The sequence below is a fragment of the Calidris pugnax genome, unplaced genomic scaffold, assembly GCF_001431845.1.
Source record: "Calidris pugnax isolate Ruff unplaced genomic scaffold, ASM143184v1 scaffold98, whole genome shotgun sequence".
Lineage (NCBI taxonomy): Eukaryota > Metazoa > Chordata > Aves > Charadriiformes > Scolopacidae > Calidris > Calidris pugnax.
The window spans coordinates 1,460,374-1,461,691 of record NW_015090829.1 but is presented as its reverse complement, the minus strand read 5'-3'; the positions used below and the strand labels follow the sequence as shown (position 1 = coordinate 1,461,691).

Below are 1,318 nucleotides of genomic sequence, written 5' to 3'. Positions count from 1 at the left end.
ACCCTCCATTGCCCCATAGCCCCCAGTCCCCCCGTTACCCTACGTCTCCACAAGTCCCCTGTGCCCCTCCACTGCCCTGTGGCCCCCCAGGACCCCATATCCCCCATTGCTCCATGGTCCCCAGCCCTCTGTGGCCCTCATTGTCCCTTGGTCCCCCAGCCCCCCAATACCTTCCATTGCCCTATGGACCCCCAGCCCTCCCGTGCCCCTCATTGCCCCATGGTCACCCAGTTCCCACGTGCCTTGCCCCGTTGACCCCAGCCCCCCCGTGGACCCCATGGGGCCAGGCCCCTCTCACCCTCCAAACTTCTCCAGGATGGCGCTGCGCCCCTGTGCCCGGGCACTCACCCGTGGCCGCCCCCCGGCTCCCTCTGGCCTGGGCCTCGGCCCTGCTGTCCCAGGGGGTGCCCGGCCCTGCGGCCCCCCCTTCGGCGCACCCCTGCAGGCAGATGAGTGGCCTTGTGGGTGGTGGTGAGGGCACCCAGGGACACACAAGGGTAGACCAGGTGCCTGCAGTGGGGCAGGGCTATGGGGCAGCCCTGATTCTGGCTGGCTGTGGGGCACCCATGAGGCTGTGCCCCCCCTGCCCACACTCACCTTTCGCTGCCCCCTGAGCCCTCGGTGCCAGCTACAAGGGAGAGAGGAGGGGTCAGTGCAGTGGGAGGAGGTGCCCAGGGGCACCCACATCCCCCTGGGCACCAGTGGGGTCCCACATGGAGGGACATCCCTGGGCCACCACCTGGGGCATGGGGCTGGAAGTCCTCCCCCACGGGGAGGGGACGTGGGGGATCTATAGGAGACCCCACAGTTGCGACACTGTGTGGGGCTGTGGTGACCCCAGGGGCCTCCAGTGCCATCGCAGTGCCCTGCCCACACTGCCCGAGGGGCCCTTACCTGTGGGGGATGTGGGGGACGTAGGGGATGCCGGGGATGTGGGGGACACAGGGGATGTCGGGGAGAGGGGGGACGTGGGACTGGTGGCCCCCTCTGGGGACAAGCAGGGAGGGAACTCGGGCCACAGCTCATCCTCCTCGTCCTGCAGCCAGGTGGGCTCCTGCGGGCACAGCCAGGGTGGCACTGCCAGCATGGGCACTGCCACCAGCACCCTGTCCCTACCACTGCCAGCACGGGCACTGCCACCACCACCCTGCCACCACCACCCTGTCCCCCCGTGCCCCTTCTCACCTGACGGCCCCGGGTTTTGGCCGCTGCTGCCAACCCCGGCCCAGCCCCCTCCTGCTGCCCCTCAGCAGTGGCACCCCCCTCGGGACCCCCCCCAGCAGCCTCAGCGCTGGCATCACCCCCCGCACCCCCAGTA

At 70.0% G+C, this 1,318-nt stretch overlaps 1 protein-coding gene across 2 annotated transcripts; it reads right to left on the bottom strand.

Moving 5' to 3' along the window:
* Nucleotides 1-118: 118 nt before the first annotated feature.
* On the bottom strand, nucleotides 119-1,260 carry LOC106887220 (proline-rich proteoglycan 2-like). 2 transcript variants are annotated; one of them, XR_001411825.1, is made up of 4 exons: nucleotides 1,186-1,260; nucleotides 895-1,054; nucleotides 598-628; nucleotides 119-439 (listed from the first exon to the last, which is right to left on the bottom strand). XR_001411825.1 is itself a non-coding variant. In XM_014940657.1 (3 exons), exons 1-3 carry the CDS (start codon nucleotides 1,085-1,087, stop codon nucleotides 295-297), a joined length of 369 nt encoding a protein of 122 aa, XP_014796143.1. In that variant the 5' UTR covers nucleotides 1,088-1,169; the 3' UTR covers nucleotides 119-294. The 2 variants fall into 2 exon arrangements, 1 of the variants encoding a protein (XP_014796143.1); XM_014940657.1 differs by lacking the exon at nucleotides 1,186-1,260 and having other exon boundaries at nucleotides 895-1,169.
* Nucleotides 1,261-1,318: the final 58 nt, after the last annotated feature.